This window comes from Euprymna scolopes, chromosome 32 (genome assembly GCF_053919585.1).
Source record: "Euprymna scolopes isolate OS-2025 chromosome 32, ASM5391958v1, whole genome shotgun sequence".
Lineage (NCBI taxonomy): Eukaryota > Metazoa > Mollusca > Cephalopoda > Sepiida > Sepiolidae > Euprymna > Euprymna scolopes.
Genome location: NC_136513.1, coordinates 64,901,381 through 64,918,980, shown reverse-complemented (window position 1 = coordinate 64,918,980; position 17,600 = coordinate 64,901,381). Strand labels below are relative to the sequence as shown.

The following is a 17,600-nucleotide window of genomic DNA, read 5'->3' as shown; positions in this document are numbered from 1 at the left end:
CCTGGCAAAGAGGCATAGGCTGCTCAATACACTGTTCCAAAAGCTGTCTATCAGAAAACACCATATCAACAGTTCCTTGTCCACCTCTAAAACCAGACTAGAATTTTGGAAGGATATCAGGACAGATATACTTCTCCAATTGGTTTAGCAAGAGCCATGCAAATACCTTTCCAATGACAGTCAGCAGCAAGATACCTCGATAATTTTCAGAATCACATCTTGCACCCTTTCCTCTGTACAACATAATCAGGATATATATATATATATATATATATATATATATATATATATATATATATACTATTACAGTATGGAACGATAAAAATGTCGCCCTAAAGAAAACAACACTACAGCTTTACTTAAAAAAATTTATTGACAAATCAATTCGGCAGGAGCTTGGTGAATACTCCGTGGATGGCGGTGATCAGGCTGGTTTTAGTGCTGTGGGAGATCATGTTGGTGATGTTCTCAACATATAACCAAACCAAGTAGTCCAGTAGTAAGGCGAGGAGGCGTGCCAGTGAGAGAAGGAGCACATCGTAGCACTCCTTCTGAAGCAAAGCATAGGTCTCTTTGGACTTGTGGGCTGGCTCTATCCTGCGGCCACACCCAGGGTCTGCCAGTGCCCACCTGATTGTACTAAGAGATGACCACACTCTTCAGCACACCCAGGTACACTTTGATGCTGGCTTTCAAGCAGAGTTTGAAGATGTGAGGTGGCATGATGTGGCCCTCACTTGAAACCACACCAAAAACCATAATCATGGCTGGAAACTTTGTTTTCATCACCCCTAGACACGTCCTTATTATTTGTGGCACATAGTCTTGGCAGACGTTATTTTAATCTGAAAAGAACCGCAGCATGTTTAGCTTCTTGGGATGCTGCACTTTGTTGAGCAAACGGACTTGATTAGTCTGAGGTTCTTTGTCTTCTAAGTCAAGATCTAGCTTGTCTGGCACGTGTAGGACCTACACTTCAAGCCCTCCTTCCAACATGCATTCACAGCTGTGTGTGAGACGCCTAAATCTCTGGCAATCTGCTAAATAGGCCGCTGGGGGGTTTCATTAATTTCTGGAGCTTTTCGATGAACTCCTTGGTCCGGGTCTTCCAGGTGGTATCCTCGACCTTGAGCTTCCACTCCACCATCTGCAAAAGATTGTCCGATATGTTGAGCTGTTCTCTCAAGTGTTGAACCGTCTGAATTTGCATTGTGAGAGTGTTGGCAATGGTCCTATTGTCATAACTTGAATCGATAAAGAGCATGAGTTGTACAGCAGTACATCTCCGATCTCACTCATTGAACAGTGTGTCCCTTTCAGACATGATAGAAGGCTCCCATCGCTTTTGCGATTTATACATAACTGGCTAACTAATTTATGGTCTGCAACAAAAAAGAAAACCGGTTTTCATCAAACGGAAATGGAATCATGTCATCTGTTTTAGTGCGACAATTTTATCATTCCACCCTGTAGTTATATCTTTGGTATTGGCAAAATCACACAGAGATTCAATATATATTGGGTATAAAAGTTGTATTATTAATAAAAGAAGAAAATGAAGGCTATATATGTGGACATACATGCATATAAAAAATGGAAATAAATGAAATATTGAGAGAATAGAAAGGTCAGCAGTAGTGCTACCCAAATACAAGAATAGTTTTGTCATGAAAATTGAGAAAAACAAACTTTATAACAAAATATTTTTCTACCAGTGATATTACTCAGTAGTAACATCTTCGAAGTTCAATATAAGTCATTTATACAAACATGTGCTTGGTGAAGAAATCTGGATTATTAGTCACAACCCTACAAAATAGTGTGAATATATGTGGATGTAAGCTATATACTTATGCAAATATTTAGCAGCATTGCATTGTGTATGTATTAGTTTACTTTATTCTTGTTAATGTGTATAAATGGGTAGCAATTCATTTCTGTTCACCTGACATCGCTAGTGACTAGGAATGTGTGCATAAATTAGTATGTGAGTCATAGAGTCCTTTTCAACTTGCCTTTCCTACCCCAAAGGCAACTTTTACACTTGCACTGGCTTACTACTTGCACATAGATGTGTTATTTTTTGGAGCTTGAAACGATTTTCATTCGTTAGAAAATAACTTGAGTTCAGACATCTCTGTGAAAACTAACTTAATGAAGAGAGCAAATCTCAACAAAATTGAGAAAGAAAAAGGTAGCAATTAAAGTGATTCGCTTTTTATTCGTTGGAATCAGTCGCCACAAGTGCCATATTTTTTATTCAAACAATTTTTTGTAAATATTTTGCAGCCAATGTAATCTTGCCTGGGTGTATTTTACAAATCTATTTCTGTAATTATGCAAATTTTGATGTTTTATAGGTATGATGAAAGATACTGTCTTTATTTATTTTAATAAAACATGGTTTAAATGAAAAATATGTTGTTAAAATGTCAAACATTCTAATCAAAAAGAAACACATAATGAAAAGAACAAAACAAAAAGCATGATTGAAAAATGAGTCCTAGGTAACATTAGGCATATACAACTTGTTATATAAAAAAGATGATGCAACGAAATTACCTTTGTAGAGATATCCCATAAACGTAATGTGGTATCTAGGCTAGCTGTGACAAAATAAATTGATTTGGGGTGGACATCCAAACCCCATACTTCCCCTTCCTCATGGCTTGAGAGGATAGTTTTAACACCGCCAGCCTTTTCCATAATTTCAAAGATTGTATTTGAAATTGTTCCTACTAAAATTTTATTCTGAAAATTAAGAAAAATTAAATTAATATGTAAATAAGAAAAAAAAATGTTTTACTTATTCTTATAATGTTGGGGAATTGGTGTCTGTTTGAAACTGTTACATATTACTCAGAAGTAACGTTTTAGAAGTTCAAAGTTGAATGATTGGCAAATAGAAAAAGTAAGTTTTGACAGTTTGCTTTTCAGTTCATCTCTCCCTGAGTGCAGATAGTGCATTGCTTGGCTTGATCATGTGAATAGACATGTTTTTATGTCGAAGGATTTGAAGATATAAATATAGGAATTGAAGATATAAAACGCTCCTCAAAACTCAAGATTTAATTCTTTTTTATATGTCGATATATTTCCATTGACTTGTATGTCACAAAACTGATTTAAGATCAGATATCAGTGAGAGCTGAGATTACTATACCAAGGAATATCCTCAAATGTATTTAGAAGACGGTAACTGTCATTAGGTTTCCTTATGAGAAAAGATAAGTTTAGATATTCCAGAGAGTCTTTTTAGCAAAGTTCATCAATATATATTGGGTATAAAAGTTGTATTATTAATAAAAGAAGAAAATGAAGGCTATATATGTGGACATGCATGCATATAAAAAAATGGAAATAAATGAAATATTGAGAGAATAGAAAGGTCAGCAGTAGTGCTACCCAAATACAAGAATAGTTTTGTCATGAAAATTGAGAAAAACAAACTTTATAACAAAATATTTTTCTACCAGTGATATTACTCAGTAGTAACATCTTCGAAGTTCAATATAAGTCATTTATACAAACATGTGCTTGGTGAAGAAATCTGGATTAGTAGTCACAACCCTACAAAATAGTGTGAATATATGTGGATGTAAGCTATATACTTATGCAAATATTTAGCAGCATTGCATTGTGTATGTATGTATTAGTTTACTTTATTCTTGTTAGTATGTATAAATGGGTAGCAATTCATTTCTGTTCACCTGACATCGCTAGTGACTGTGCGCAAACTAGTATGTGAGTCATAGAGTCCTTTTCAACTTGCCTTTCCTGCCCCAAAGGCAATTTTTGCACTTACTACTTTTGTAAACCCTGTATTTTGTCCCTGAAATATTGGAAGCAACATGCCTTTTCTTGTAGTGGACACATTTTAATGTGAATTTGAATTTAACAGTTGTATTATTATAACCTCCAAATTTGAATTTGAATACAAAACTCATATTTTTGGCAGTCCACTTCTTGTAAAATATTGTCTAGTTGGATCTTTATAGAGTAAAATGACACAAGTAGTCCTGTATGTATAACATTAGAAATATGTGTCAGATGGAAATTTGTACTTGTGTTACATTTTGTTAGTTGACCTGACACAGTTGGTTTTATGTACGTATGCTCATTTACTGGTATGGGTAATAATTCTAACCTTTCCGTATGCTGCTTGAATCATCCCAAGTTTAGGTCAACGTGACATTATACTCATTTTAAATCTTACATACCATAGTAAAATACTTCAGGAATGCTAAATTCTATGCATGATCCCGGCCAAATGATTATTTATGTGAGTTCAAACCTAAAGATTATGGCTTGTGTGTCTCAGATGTGCGTTGAATGTGATGGTATGCTATCTGATAAAATATTGAATGGTTAAGGAATAGCATTTCCATATGAATCATTGATGACAAGAGCATCAAAGTAGAGAATGTAATCCACTCGCTTAAATGGAGATCAACTCTTGAGAAAGTGATGCCGTCAACCTGTAATGCGTCTTGTTTAAATATTTTGACTGATGTCCCAACATGTGCTACAAAAGATATGTCATTATGCTCATATCAGTACCTCCGTAAATTTTTAATCAAATTGGGTGGTGTTCATAAAATGCCTTAATTTGTGATGACCTGATAGTGCTTACTATTTAGGTTGGTAGATCTAAATCAAATCAAAAGTTTTTTATTGAATTGGTCTGGAGTTTTTATTTTTTTACTGTTTATTCGCCCCAAGCAAAGCACAATGCTACTGTTGTAAGGGACCAGATTTGCTGGGATACTATGTAGGGAATTGGGAAGTGAGATGTCTGTTCACATTACACTTTAACTTCTGCATGTCAATACAGTCAGAGAAGCAGGGGCCTGGGAAGGAATTCCAAAGATAGCAGTTTGAGGGAAGAAGCTTTACGGCATCTACAGTGTATGGGTGAGATTTTGCTGCTTGTCTAGTTTGTCGAGGTATTTATGTCATATGGTATTTATGTCATATGGTATTTATGTCATATGGTAAAATGTCATATGGTATTAATGTCATATGGTATTTATGTCATATGGTATTTATGTCATATGGTATTTATGTCATATGGTATTTATGTCATATGGTATTAATGTCATATGGTATTTATGTCATATGGTATTAATGTCATATAGTATTTATGTCATATGGTATTTATGTCATATGGTATTTATGTCATCTGGTATTAATGTCATATGGTATTAATGTCATATGGTATTAATGTCATATGGTATTAATGCTTTGAGTTCATCCAAGCACATCATTAAAGTACTTGTGAAACAGGCACAGAAATGAAAAGAGGTTAGAATTTAGTCAACAGTGCAGGACATATTAGGTTGGTGACTCTTTTTTTAACCCTATATAGGAGCAAGAGACTAGTGGTAGATGCCCCAGTCCAGATGTGATAACAGTATTCCATGTGTGGGCAAATAGTGGCGTTGTAGAGATACAAGATATTCTCAGGTGTGAGCATGGTAGAGAGAGCCCACCTTCTTTGCATCAGCCTTGGCAATTACCTCAATGTATTTGTTCCAATTCATGTTGTTTGTTAACATACATTAAGCCCATGAGCTTGAGGGATGTACTTTCAGGTAGTGTATCATAAGCCATGGCAATCAGTGGATGAGAGGGTATCTTGCAATTATTAAAGGAAATAAGCTTAGTATTAGCAGCAATGAGCATTACCAACCTGTTATGACCCCATTTCACTCCAGACTGTAGGTCTTTCTTTAAAGTCTTAGTCATTTCTTTTAGACATGTATTCATTAGTTTTACCTCCAGTGCTTGATTGATTAAGGACTCAGATTTTTTTGATAATTTAGTGGGTCAGTTTTCTCAATAGAATTTTTGAAAACTGGTACATCAGAAGCAATTTTTCAGCAGTCTAGAAATCAAGATTCAGTTAGGTATTTGTTGAAGATTTTGGAGAGAACCGGAGCAACTTCAGTTGAACATTTTTTTAATAGTATAGCAATGACAGCTGCACAATTAGGTGAACCATTTTGGAGAGTGAACTTTTGTGTGAGAACGTGCACTTCAATTACTGCTTTGAACTATTCATTTGCAAACTGTTCTGCAAGATGAGGAAAGATACTACACCATGGAGCATCTCTGATGTGATCGCTTATGGCTTCTAAGTCAGCCTTTTTATAATACATTGTCGTTTTGAGTAATGGCTCTTCAACTTGGGGTTGAGAATTTAGGGAGATTTCTACCATTATGACAATGTGATTAGCATTTCCGAGTGGGCTATGGGCCTTTGTTACACAATCCTCAGAAACTGTGGTCAGAAATAGATCTAAAAGTGAGGTTTGCTGATCCTATCAATCACTTATCGAACGTTACTGACTGTGATAGGGAATGGATACAGAGAAGCTATATGTGATGCTACCAGCTGCAAACGAAGCCAATTACTGTGGTGGACATTAAAGTCATCAAACCCATGTACTTGAGCACTAGTATATAGGGAGAGTACTGTATCTACGCTGTCAGACACTTGGTTTATTGGGGTACAGTCTTGGATCGAGGGAGAACAGTAGAGAAAATCTAAGTAGCTAACTTTATGTTGCAGGTTTAGTCTAAAGAACATAAAGGCCTAGTCGTCTGATTTTAGTTTGATTTCTCTAGTCAAGGGGAGTTTAAATATAGATTGAATTCTCTAGTCAAGAGGAGTTTGAATATAGATTCCAAGACCGTGCATATGTCTGTCTGAGTCCTTACATCAAAGTGGGAGATGCATGTTAAAATGGTTAGAGAGGATGGAGGAGTGTCGGTTAGTTTCACTTAGTGTTAAGATATTCAGGGAGTTTGCTAGAAGAAATGATTCTATATCATCTAAGTTTGCGGATATTTGTAAATGCAAGCCTCTAGAGAGGAGGCGATTTTGTTTTGTTTGAGTTTGCATCTGGTTTATCCTTGATAAAGTAAACAAAGTGGAAGCCCAACTATGAAGAGTTCTTGCATTTTGGACATTAACTATCATGTCAACTTTAAACATTTTCTAGGACGTTAGTGAGTCTCACAAAATCCTAGTTTTAAAGCTTCATGGTAAAAAGAATCTAGAGTTTTATTGACTCCTTCAATGTCATGTTATTTAAATTTTTTATGACTCTATGAACTTTGCTGAACAACAAAATAACATTTACACAAAATATCTATATGATCTAATGCTTTCATTGTTTTCATATGAAAAATCTTTTCAAAAGCTTCTACTTCTCCCACTCTACACATTGGCTGATCATTCTCTATCTAAATATCCTTACCTTTGATCTGCATACAGATTTAACTATATTCATTTTCATCCCATAATCAGGAAGGGGATATGCCCGACATCTTTTCATCTCCTGGTCCCATAATTTTACAGGACCATTTTCTGTCGACCTGAAATAGAAATATAAAATTAGAAACATATTCATTTATCTTTGTATTATATCACATTGCCTAAATGTTGAGATGCCATATCATATTGGAGCTCATCCATGATATTTAGATGCAAAGTTGGAAAAATATTTCGGACATTTGATAGAAAACGTGGATAATTTTTTCTGTGTGATTTTTTATTTTACTTTTTAAAGTAATGTTGTTTTTTTATATATAAATCGCTGACTTCTTTTGAGATTCTCTAAATTCAATTCATAAATCAACAAGACAAATCAGTGTATTTAAAGCAAACAATCTTAATTTCATTTCTAAAAATGTTCAAATGTACATTAAAGAAAAATTAAAGTAAAACGTTTATATAGATTTTTTAAAGATAATTTTTCTAATCCTAAGTAAAAATTATTCATAGTTAAAAAAAAGAAATTGTGAAGTTGAGATTATGCATTAACTGCCTTTCTCCAAACGCACCATTGCTAGTGAGGAAAATCAAAGGACATAGTAAGGAATGCTCAAGAACAACCGTTATTTCCGTGTTTTCATGATAGGAGTACAGTGGATAATAACACTGTAGACAGCTTCTTTCACATATATATGCATACATATTTATATATATATATATATTTAGCTGAAGTACCCGGCCTTATCAGGTTGTATTTAATATATTTGAATATTCTGTCCTCAAACATAAGTACCTGATTTCCGGAAAAAAAATAATTGTCACACAATATCTGTAAGAAATTAAAAAAGAAAAGTTTTATTTTCTGTTGTGGGGGAATCACCCTCGAAATGGACTGTTCTATCCATTATATAAACCATAGACCTTTTGATCCCAGGTGTGGATTAAACACCAGAGCGACCCTCGCCTGCTCGGTGACGTTTACTACTCTTTTCAGTTGTAACCTTTTTACGTTGTTGTTCTAGTAATACATTGTTTAAACTCTATTCCGTTGTTCTGTTTTCTTTTTGGCTTAGAGCAAGCCATAACATTGCATTCGGAGAACGTACTCACGTTTAAAAACAGTGTTCTAAAAAACTAAACACTGACGATATTGGATTCAAGGAGCATACTAAAATCGAAACCAGTAACGACATTAAAAAAAATACTCGCATTGAAATAGTATTCTAAAAATACTAACGGCGTCGGACTCAAATGTTATCAAGCTTAAGGAAGTGTCTAACATAACACTTGCAACTGAAAGGTTCACGGTAACTAAAAAAGAAAAAAAACGCATAAAAGACGCAAAAAAAACGGGGGGAAAAAAGAGTTGAAAAGAAAAAAATTTGTCACGACTTTCAAAGATAGCGCTGTACTTTTGCAAAAAGAAAAAGGTTCGTCGCGACTTAGAAAGGTAAATTTTTATACTTTTGGGAAAAGAATTCGTCATTTGTGGTTTTCGCTGCTTAAATCGGGCGTTATTTTTTCTCTGGAGAAAAATATACACTTGATTTTTTTTTCTTTAGACAATGAACTTTTTATACATTTATGTTTTTTTCTGTTCATTTTATTGTCTGGAGGAAGAAATAAGAAAGAATAAAACAGTTTTGTAAAATGCAGAGAACGTTTTGAAATTGCTAATGCTGACAAAGCAAAATGGACGAATTGAAAGTAGCGTTGGAACATTTGACCACATTGCATATCGATGGCGCAAAACGTCAGTTACAATCCGAAAAACACTGGGCCGAACATCAAATAGGATTCGAGGAACAGCAAAAGGAATTGCAAAACAGTTAGCGGAATGTCAAATACGAACCGGGGAACAGCAAAAGGAATTGCAAAAGCAGTTAGCCGAACGTCAATTAAAGTTCAAAAACAGTTAGCCGAATTTCAATTACGAACGGAGGAATTGCTTACAGAAATTGTTAAGAATAATGCGAATGCGGAAAGCAATTCAGCATTTTCTCAGAATACAATATGGATCGCGATAGACAATTTTAAATATGAGGAAGAGGAAAAATAATTCACAGCATATTTTCGGCGTTATGAAGATTTTTTAAATATTGACTGCAGCAACTGGTCTGATCAAAAGAAAACCAGACTTCTACTACGAAAATTGGAAACGACTGAGCATGATAAATTCGTGGATTGCATCTTGCCTCGGAAAACCATAAGCGTTTGAGATGTTTGAATGTGGTAAAAGACGATAATGACGATTTTGCCACCTACGCAGCTGTAGTGAACAAATTTGTTTAGTGAAGGGTTAACCTCGGGAAAAGATGCGGAAATCAGGCAGAGAGTCCTTACAAAATTAGAAAATTAACCGAACTTAACACTTAAAAAATTGACTGAGGATTGTCAAAAAGTAGAAATTATAAAAAAAAAAGATGCAAGAAATATTGAAGCAAGCATAACGAATATAAACAAAGTAACTAAGAAAAAAACCGTCAAAATGGCACACAGACACTAACCACCGAAACTCAGAAAAACTAAAAGCACCGAGCGCTTGTTTCAGATGTGGTGGAATACATTGGGTAAGGGATTGCCCATTTTTAACAAAATGATGCCATTTATGCAATAAGATCGGTCATAAAAGTTTGCACTGTAGGAAAACTCAGAATAGAAGCCGTGTACGTCAAACCAGAACTAAGGACGTCGTAGATGAAAATCTATGCAAATATGTAACGGTTAACATTTTTGGCAAGGTTATTAAATCCCAATTAGACAGTGGATCGGATCTTTCAATAATAAATCTCAAAACGTAGAAAATATTATGAAAGCCGACTATGATAAAAACTAACAGAATGGCGACGGCCGTTAATGGTACAAAAATTAATTTTGAAGGTGAATTAATTACAAACGTTACTTTACGAGAGAAAACAAAAAACTAAGATTGCATGTGCTAAAAGATAGTGAGAACCTGCTCGGTTCTGACAGCATGGAGGAGTTTCGTCTCTGGGATCTTCCTATATCCATATTCTGCAAGAAAATAGATATCTGCCCAGCAGAAAGAATTCACAAACGTATTTACTCCTGGCCTGGGGAGATGTACAAAAATGGCCGCAGATTTTAAGTTGAAATCTGGCACACAACCAGTATTTAAAAAGAAACGTAATGTCCCATTCACTTCCCTGAACAAAATAAATCAGGAACTAGACAGATTAGAAAGCATCGGTATACTGGCTAAAATTGAATATAGTGAGTGGGCTGGTCTGGCAGTTTACGTAAAGAAAACGTCCGGGGAAATTCGCGTTTGCGCCGACTTCGCAACCGGACTTAATGGGTCCTTAGAAGATTTTCACTATCAATTACCTAGTCCAAAAGAAGTGTTCACGAAATTAAATGGCGGCAAGTTTTTTCCTAAGATCGACCTAAGCAACGCTTACTTACAGATTCCGGTAAACGACAAAAGCGCTAACCTCCTCTGTATTAACACGCATCGGGTTTGTACAGATATGAAAGACTCGTGTTTGGTATCAAGGTGGCACCCACAATATTCCAGCAAGTAATGGATACTATGCTGTCCGGCTTGGACACCGCAATCGCATATCTTGATGACATTATCATAGCGACAAAAGCAGGGAGGAACATGAAAAACATATCAGATAAGTATTCAGTCAAATACAAGATTATGGATTTAAGATCAAAGCAGATAAATGCGAGTTCTTTTTGCAAACAATTAAATACCTGGATCAAATAATCGATAAAGATGGCAGACGCCCAGACCCAGATAGGGCGACCGCTATTAAAGAAATGTCGGCACCAGTAAACATAACTCAATTGCAGAGTTTTTTAGGTTTGCCAAATTATTACCAGGGGTTCATCCTAAATATGCACAAATTGCGCGCATCACTTAATGAATTGCTGAAAAAGGATAAGGCTTGGGAGTGGACAGAAGATTGCCAGACATCATTCCAAGAAATAAAAAGAATCCTGACTTCAAAACTATTCCTAGCGCATTTCAACCCGCAGTTCGACATAATAGTAGCTAGCGACGCTAGTCAATATGGCGTTGGGGCGTGCATACTTCATCGCATGCTGGATGGCTCAAAAAAGCCTACTGCTTTCGCATCACGGACTCTCTTGCCAGCGGAAAAGAATTATTCTCAGATCGAGAAAGAGGCCCTAGGAATTATATTTGCAGTTTCAAAATTCCACCGGTTCTTGTATGGAAGACATTTTTTTCTACAAACCGACCATAAGCCATTGATATCCATTTTTGGATCAAAAACGGACTCCCAACATTCACTGCAAACTGACTATTAAGATGGGAAACTATTCTGCTGAACTATAATTTTACAATTTAATTTCTCCCCTCAAAACAACCAGCCCATGCAGACGGTCTATCGAGACTGATTCTTGCCAAAATGGAACCTCGAAGATTCAGTAATCGCAACACTACGTATTAATAGTGATGTAAAAATCATGATAAACAATATTATCCGCGAACTGCTAGTCACACTTCAGGAAATTAAGTCAGAATCCATAAATGACAATTTCATTCAAACCACGAAGCAGAAATTAGCACTGGGTGACACCAGTTCAGACATTTTTCTGGTTGCGACCAAATACTGTTATACGGTGAAAGGGTTGTCATCCCCCAAACCCTTCAAAAAGAATTCTCAGGGATTTTCACATGGGGCATCCAGGAATAAACAGAATGAAAAGCCTAATGAGAAGTTTTGTTTATTGGCCAGCAATGGACCAAGATATTACCGACATGGCGAACAGATGCAAATGCTATGCTTTGGCTGCAAAAGCACCACCGATAACATATAAACCTTGGCCTAAGGCTGAACAATCATGGTCGAGGATCCACATCGATTATGCGGGACCTGTGGAGGATTTTTACTACCTGATAGCAGTTGACTCTTACTCTAAATGGCCAGAGGTACTAAGATGCAAAAAAACGACCACGGCAACAACAACAACAACGGCAACAACAACAAATTTTTTATTGGAATTGTTTGCTCGGTTTGGGGTTGTAGACTGTTTGGTTAGCGACAATGCTACACAGTTCACCTCGACAGAGTTCAGAGAATTCCGCGAGACATATCAAGTCAAGCATATTACGACATCCCAGTACCACGCCAGAAGCAACGGCCAGGCTGAACGCTTCGTCAATATGCTTAAAAGGGCATTAAAAAAGGCGTCAAGTACACCGACAGAAAAGGCCCTTCAGCAATTTCTGCAGGTTTACAGAATCACAAGAAATCCGAACAAACCAGAAGCAGGATCCCCAGCAGAAATCATGTTTGGACATAAAATAAAATCCGTATTTGATAAACTGTAACGTGCATCCAGGAGATAAGCGCCCGCGTGTTTGCGTGTTGTGTGGGTACGTGGGAGAGACGGATGAGGGGAAAAAGACTTACCTCGAGACCAGCTCAGCGTTACCGACCAAAAATAGAAAAGAGGGACCAAGATGGCGACCGCCGTCTTTTGTAAAGTATGATGTCTCGCAAAGTCACACGAATTCTCGGAATATGCAAATTTAGCCGACCTAGAACGACGATAAAAGCGGGTGAGGGGAAAGACGTGGGGAGTGACGATTGAGTTGGCTGGGGAATCGTGTGGCTGTTGCTTCTTGTGCCGTGTTGAGGATATCTTACCGTGTTAAAGAGAGAGTCGGGCGCCATCTTGAATTTTTCCCTACATTTTTTTTCTTACAGTAATTTCTCACATTTACAAGCTATTCCGGCCATTTGGCCTCTAGGACTATGACCGAGTCGAAATTTGACTTAAAGCTCATACCTGAGTTTGACGGGTCCACGTCCATCGTCGACTGGGTTGAAAGGGTCAAGCTGACGTGCGACCTTTGTGAGGTGAAAAGGGTACACACTGTAATTCCCCTGAGATTGGCTGGGGGTGCCTTGAGTGTATATCAGCAACTCAGTGCTGCCGAAAAGGGAGATGTCACCGCAATTAAAGCTGCGCTGTACAAGGCAGTTGCCATGGATCCTTGTACGGCCTATGAAAAATTTGCTTCCCGAAAACTTCTACCGGAGGAAACCGTGGACGTTTTCTTCGCTGAGTTAAAGAAACTCGCAGTTCTGTTCGGTGGAGGGGTGTCGGAGCGGACGCTTGCGTACGCGTTTGTGGCGGGCCTTCCCACTCGGGTGAAGCAGCTACTGAGAGCCTCAACCAGCGTTTCAACAACGACCATGGAACACTTGATGGAACGTGCTCGAGCCATCATCAAAGATGAGGAGGACCTGGGGGAACCAGTTGTGATGGCGACACAGACAGGCCAGATTGGCGCTCGGGAGATTCCGAATCAGAACCCTGCAAGCAATGGGAAATGTTTTCGCTGCGGCCGACGCGGACATTTTGCAAGGAATTGCACCAACAGGGGGCGTGTGCGCTGTTTTAAGTGTGGCGGTTTGGGGCATCTAGCCCAAAACTGTGCGGGAAACGTATCAGGGGAGAGGACGTCAGCGCCGCCCTGCTCCCCGAGCAAAATTTGAACAAGGCGCAACCAGTAATAACCGTCTACGTAAACAGGATACCCTGCTCAGCACTTCTCGACTCAGGCTGTTCGCATACTATAGTGAGCGCCAGGCTGTGTCCAAGTTGGACTAAGAGGAAGATCAAAGTCACCACGATAGGAGGCGAGACCCAGACATGCTGTGGAGCTGGAACTGTCAAGATCTACACGGACACCGGTGCAGCCACTAAGATCAATGTGCTCGTGACCCAAGGAAATCTCCTGGGGTTTGACCTGTTGCTCGGATACGATGCCATCAAGGCGCTGGGGGGAGTCGCAATTCATCGGGATGGAAAGGTGCGATTCTTAGAGGCCCCAGTGTGTGCAGCGCTCCATATCGATCGGCCGGATTTTACAGTGGACTACGACTCGCGCAAGAGGGCCTGGATTGCATCTTGGAAGTGGACCGAGGGAATGGCACCGACTAAACTCAAGAATGGGGTTGCAGAGTACCCTATACCCAGTGAGGCCCGAGCAGAATACGAAAGGGAACTAAAGGCGTGGATCCAAGATGGCTGGTTAATCCCCTACCCTGAGGACAAGCTTGGGCCTCCGAAGGGTCTAATACCCTTGATGGCAGTAGTCCAGCATAACAAGTCGAAAGTACGGCCCGTGCTGGACTATAGGGAGCTTAACAAGCATATTGAAGCCTACACTGCCGATGCTGACGTATGCGCCAGTAAGTTGAGGGAATGGCGTCAGAAAGGCACTAATATCTCAATATTGGATTTACGAAAAGCCTATTTACAGGTGCGAGTTGATGAGACGTTGTGGCCGTTCCAGACAGTTTGGTTCCAGGGGCAGAGGTACTGCCTTACACGCCTTGGCTTCGGCCTAAATGTGGCACCACAGATCATGAAGACTATTGTCAACACAGTATTGTCCCAAGAAAAGCCCATGAGGGACTCAACGTCAGCTTACATTGATGACGTATACGTCAATGAAGATGTACAGTCTGCGTCGTGTGTCAAAGAAAAGTTTGCTCAGTTTGGTCTGGAATGCAAGAATCCCGAACGTTTAAGGGAAGGAGCACGTGTATTGGGATTGGATGTTTATGAAGAGGATGGCACCCTACAATGGAGGCGTGGCAGTGAAATTCCAAGCATCCCCAACCTCGTTACAAGGCGGACCGTTTTTTCTTGGTGTGGAAAACTTGTTGGTCACTTACCGGTCTGTGGCTGGCTCCGCGTAGCTGTTGGTGTGATTAAACGCAGAGCAAATTTAACAACCACGGGTTGGGATGACATATCCGATGATGTCCTACTAACTCTGATGATTAAGGAGACACTGGAGAGAGTGAACAAGAAGGACCCTGCCTGTGGGCGGTGGTGTGTTAACGGAGACAACGTAGGTGTGTGGGTTGATGCCAGTTCTTTGGCGTTGGGAGTATCGTTGGAGCAAGGAGGAAACGTGTTCGAGGATGCATGTTGGCTGCAGCCCGTAACAGATTCTCAGCATATCAACCTGGCAGAGCTGGACGCTGTTGTAAAGGGGGTAAATCTGGCCCTGCAGTGGCAGTCTAAGAAGTTGACCTTGTACACAGATTCTCTCTGTGTCTACCACTGGGTGTCTGACACACTTTCAGGACGGACACGAATCCGTACCAAGGCAGCAAGCGAAATGTTAATACGGAGAAGGCTAGACACGCTAAAAAACCTGGTATCTGAGTATGGGCTATCACTGAGCGTCACTCTAGTGCCATCACATTGTAATCGTGCTGACCAACTGACCCGTGTACCTCACAAATGGTATGAAGCCGCGAAGATGGGAATGGAGATTACTGCTCGATCTTGTGCAGTTGCAATCGACCCATGTCAAATACAAAAAATTCATGCACAGAGCGGACATCCGGGTATCAAGAGGACCCTTTATTTTGTGAGGCGTGCATACCCAGCAGTGACCAAGATGGATGTCAGACAGATCGTCAGAAATTGTGAGGCTTGCCAGTCTATTGATCCTGCACCAGAGCGATGGCAGAAGGGTCGCTTGGAAGTTGAGAGTGTGTGGCAGCGGCTGGCCATGGATATTACCCATTACAGTGGCAAGCCCTTTCTAACTCTCATTGATTGCGGGCCTACGAGATTTGCGGTGTGGCGGCAGATGACCAGACAAGATTCAGCAAATGTTGTTCGCCACCTATCATCCATTTTTTTTGAACGAGGTGCGCCGGAAGAGCTCCTGACTGACAATGATGCAGCGTTTTGTAGCCAGCAAGTCCGGCAGTTGTTAGATGAGTGGGGCGTCCGTCTACGGTTGCGATGTGCGCATGTGCCATCAGGAAATGGCATTGCTGAAAGAAGCCATCGCAGCATCAAGAGAATTGCTGCCAGGAAGCGATGTACTATTGCGGAAGCAACATATTGGTACAACATTACGCCAAAGGACGGGACGTCCCCTTCAACCGCACCTGCGAATGCTATTTACACGTACCAAGTCGGAGTGAAGGGAATCAACACTACGCAGCCAACCGACAAGGGAACATATAACAGATATGAAGTGGGAGATCCAGTGTGGGTGCGGCCTCCAGGAAATCGGTGCACCGACAAGTTTAAGCGAGGACACATATCTGGAGTGATTAGCCAGCAGTCTGTTTTGGTCGATGGAACCCCACGACATGTGCGAGATCTTCGCCCAGCTACCGAGGTGCGTCATACAACTACAGAAGAAAGCAGTGAAGCGTCTAGCGATGAGCTGCCGATGCACGGATTCAGTGAGCCCCTTCCAGAGACTGATAGCGATACTTCATCTGATGAGGCGGAACCAGATCCAGAGCCCGAATCTGAAACAGTGAATGTACCTCTTCGCAGAAGCACACGCACTAAAAGGCCACCCCCCCAGTGCTCTCTATGTGATCATCAGATCAGGGGGGAGTGTAACGTGCATCCAGGAGATAAGCGCCCGCGTGTTTGCGTGTTGTGTGGGTACGTGGGAGAGACGGATGAGGGGAAAAAGACTTACCTCGAGACCAGCTCAGCGTTACCGACCAAAAATAGAAAAGAGGGACCAAGATGGCGACCGCCGTCTTTTGTAAAGTATGATGTCTCGCAAAGTCACACGAATTCTCGGAATATGCAAATTTAGCCGACCTAGAACGACGATAAAAGCGGGTGAGGGGAAAGACGTGGGGAGTGACGATTGAGTTGGCTGGGGAATCGTGTGGCTGTTGCTTCTTGTGCCGTGTTGAGGATATCTTACCGTGTTAAAGAGAGAGTCGGGCGCCATCTTGAATTTTTCCCTACATTTTTTTCTTACAGTAATTTCTCACATTTACATAAACTGCTACCCAAACACATAGTACACAACAGAACCGCTACAATGCCAACGAAACGGTTTAACAGCAAAGATAACATGTATTTTAGACATTTTAGAAATAACGTTTCTTTTTCAGGGTCCAAAGTTCCAACATAAGAGGCACCTGAACCAAATCAGGAAACGCTTCTACAAGGATCAAGAAGAACCACCGCAGGACGGCAGTTAGGCAATTGAAACTGTATATGACTGTTTTGACATAGACCCTCCAAAAGGAATGTCAGAACCGAGACCCTCCGGCAGAAAGAGGAAGCGCACAGACCCCTTGGTGGTCTGCCCCAAAAGGAAGAAATACTGATTTTCACAACCACGGAAATCCGCTTGGAAGGGGGGTGTTGTGGGGGAATCACCCTCCAAATGGACTGTTCTATCCATTATATAAACCATGGACCTTTTGATCCCAGAGCGACCCTCGCCTGCTCGATGACGATTACTACTCTTTTCAGTTGTAACCTTTTTACGTTGTTGTTCCAGTAATACATTGTT

The 17,600-nt window shown here is 39.9% G+C and overlaps 1 protein-coding gene across 6 annotated transcripts in view; it reads right to left on the bottom strand.

The window, feature by feature from the left end:
- LOC145256392 (echinoderm microtubule-associated protein-like 6) overlaps window positions 1-17,600 on the bottom strand; it is a 902,875-nt gene that overhangs the window by 108,147 nt on the left and 777,128 nt on the right. For 5 of the 6 annotated variants that reach the window (XM_080115242.1, XM_080115243.1, XM_080115244.1 and 2 more), the window contains 2 exons: window positions 7,266-7,383; window positions 2,563-2,751 (listed from right to left, as the gene is read on the bottom strand). In XM_080115242.1, coding sequence (XP_079971368.1) covers window positions 2,563-2,751; window positions 7,266-7,383 — 307 coding nt within the window. The remainder of the gene's footprint in view (window positions 1-2,562; window positions 2,752-7,265; window positions 7,384-17,600) is intronic. The other variant, XM_080115245.1, reaches the window with a different exon arrangement.